The following is a 2500-nucleotide window of genomic DNA, read 5'->3' on the forward strand; positions in this document are numbered from 1 at the left end:
TCACTGGGCGGCGAACCGACCTGAGTTAAATGGAACACGTTTTTCACCCAATAGAAATTTCCAACGAAATTTCCGGAAATTTTTTGTAAATGGAAAACGCCCTATATTCTCTTGGTGCAACGTCCATCAACGTCGTTTAAACTAAACTAGAATCCTAACTGAGCTTCTCCAACTCGTCGACGTCATTAGTTTCCAGCAGCGAGATTTTCTTGCCAAAATGTTCCTCAATCTTTTTCATTATATTCATGGACCGCGGACCATCAATAAAGTTAACTGCGATGCCATTCTTGCCAAACCGGCCTGTCCGGCCAATCCTGTGTAAGTAAGTCTCAAAATCAGGTTTGCCACTGGGCTCAATTGGCATGTCGTAATTCACCACAACCGTCACCTAAAATGACAGATATGAGAAACTCAGGCTAAGACATTACAATCACACAGATTCGTTTTCCCATCTTAATCCCAGGAGGTACATCTTCCATTAACTTTAACAAGAATGAACCGACAATTCCTCTTTCCGATTAGATATATACATTTTCTTAGCTAGGAGATTGATCATGATTTACTGACCCCCCCTACTTTACCCAGCATTATATCTCAACCCCCCCCCCCCCCTTCCCACTCCTCTCTCCGTCCGCTAACTTGCGGAAAGAAGTAAGAGTAAGTCAAACTCGGCAAAAACTTTGGTGACTATGACTGGCAAAAACTTGTTGCAGAACGAAAGTTAAAAGAACACTTTATGACTACGAGCTTGGCAAATACTTCAAAAGCATACAACCTCTCTTCTACTGAGCGGAATAAGCAGGAAAAGGGTAAGCGTGGACCAAGACGTACTTTAAGGTGGAAGTAGCAGCGATGATTTGTGCGAATCTACTGACTCAGACTAAACTGATCTCGATGAACTATATTATCATATGAAGAACCCGTAATAACCCGTCCCGCACGATTTTGGATGTTTTGCAATTTATCTATTTTTGAATGGACGTAGATAAATTACAAAGCATCCAAAATCGTGCGGTGCGGGACGGGTTATTACGGGTTCTTCATATGATAGTGTAGTTCATCGAGATCAGTTAAGTCTGAACCTCAGTAGACTCGCACGAATAGTCGTCGATTTTATGAATAAAAACGTGACCCTCTCCTCCCACCAGTTCAATGATGCAATGACTCGGGTGATGCATGCCACGTGCATCTCTCTGAATGAGATTTACGACTGGATAACATGACACATGCAGATGTGTTCACCTGTTCAACATCTATTGCCCGCGCACACACATTCGTTGTGATGAGCAGTTTTTCTTTGCCCTCGCGGAACCTATTCAGCACTGCAAGACGCTGTTGCACTGTGATTTCCCCTGACAAGAGCGCCACCGAGTGTCCCTCAGCAGTCATCTTCTGCGCCAACCACGACACTGCCTTTCGGGTCTAAAAAAGACAAGCAAGGAACTTTAGCAGTAGCAGTAGCAGTAGTAGTAAGCCTTATTGTTGCGAGCCCTAATGTGCTCAATGAATTCTTTTCTTCCGTGGGTCAAACACTTGCGGCATCTGTTCCTCCTGCTAATCATCATTTCGGTGATTATCTCCCTGCTGCTAATTCATCTAGTTCATTCTTCTTCGCGCCAGTCACTCCCATGGAATTCGAAACTGAAATTCTGCTTCTCCCTACTAACAAATCACATGGCTTATACTCTTGTCCTGTTCGCGTATTGAAATCTTCCAGTAGTGTACTCTCTCGACCATTGGCATATATAATGAATAATTCCGTTTTAACAGGACAATATCCATCTAAATTAAAGCACGCAAAAGTTGTTCCCATCTTCAAGGGTGGCGATGAAACGGACCCAAGTAACTACCGTCCCATTTCTCTTCTTTCGCTCTTCAATCGGCTCTTTGAGAAAGTTATGTATAATAGATTAAAACCTTATGTCGAATTAAGTGGACTTCTGTACAATGGCCAGTATGGTTTTCGTGAGAATGTGTCAACTCAGCATGCAATTTTGGATATTGTGAATTCGATACAAAGCAATATGGATAACAAATTGTTTACTTGCGGTGTTTTCCTCGACTTCAAAAAGGCTTTTGATACTGTGGATCACTCAATTCTTCTGAGCAAGCTATATCATTACGGTATAAGGGGGCCAGTAAACGAATGGTTTTCATCCTATTTAAATGGCCGTGCCCAAACTACTCAAATTGATAAACAAATATCATCTAAAAGAAATGTGTTAACAGGGGTCCCACAAGGCTCTGTTCTAGGCCCTCTACTTTTCTTGATATATATTAATGATATTTATAATTCTTCTAAGAAGCTTTCTTTTTATTTATTTGCTGATGATACAAACCTGCTGTTTGCTGACAAGGATTTGAAGTCACTAGAAAATGTAATCAACATCGAGTTGCAGAAAGTCTGTGACTGGTTGAATGCTAACAAGCTGACCATAAATGCAAAAAAGTCAAATTTTGTCATCTTTAGACCATCACAAAAGAAGCTTAATTATCAGAT

At 41.3% G+C, this 2500-nt stretch overlaps 1 protein-coding gene across 8 annotated transcripts in view; it reads right to left on the reverse strand.

Moving 5' to 3' along the window:
* Positions 1 to 2500, reverse strand: part of LOC137997826 (ATP-dependent RNA helicase DDX19A-like) — a 142188-nt gene that overhangs the window by 2026 nt on the left and 137662 nt on the right. For all 8 annotated transcript variants that reach the window (XM_068844094.1, XM_068844092.1, XM_068844097.1 and 5 more), the window contains 2 exons: positions 1243 to 1422; positions 1 to 388 (listed from right to left, as the gene is read on the reverse strand). The exon at positions 1 to 388 is cut by the window's left edge. In XM_068844094.1, the coding sequence (XP_068700195.1) occupies positions 155 to 388; positions 1243 to 1422 (414 nt within the window). In that variant the 3' untranslated portion in view covers positions 1 to 154. The remainder of the gene's footprint in view (positions 389 to 1242; positions 1423 to 2500) is intronic.

This window comes from Montipora foliosa, chromosome 3, assembly GCF_036669935.1.
Source record: "Montipora foliosa isolate CH-2021 chromosome 3, ASM3666993v2, whole genome shotgun sequence".
NCBI classification, from domain to species: Eukaryota; Metazoa; Cnidaria; class Anthozoa; order Scleractinia; family Acroporidae; genus Montipora; species Montipora foliosa.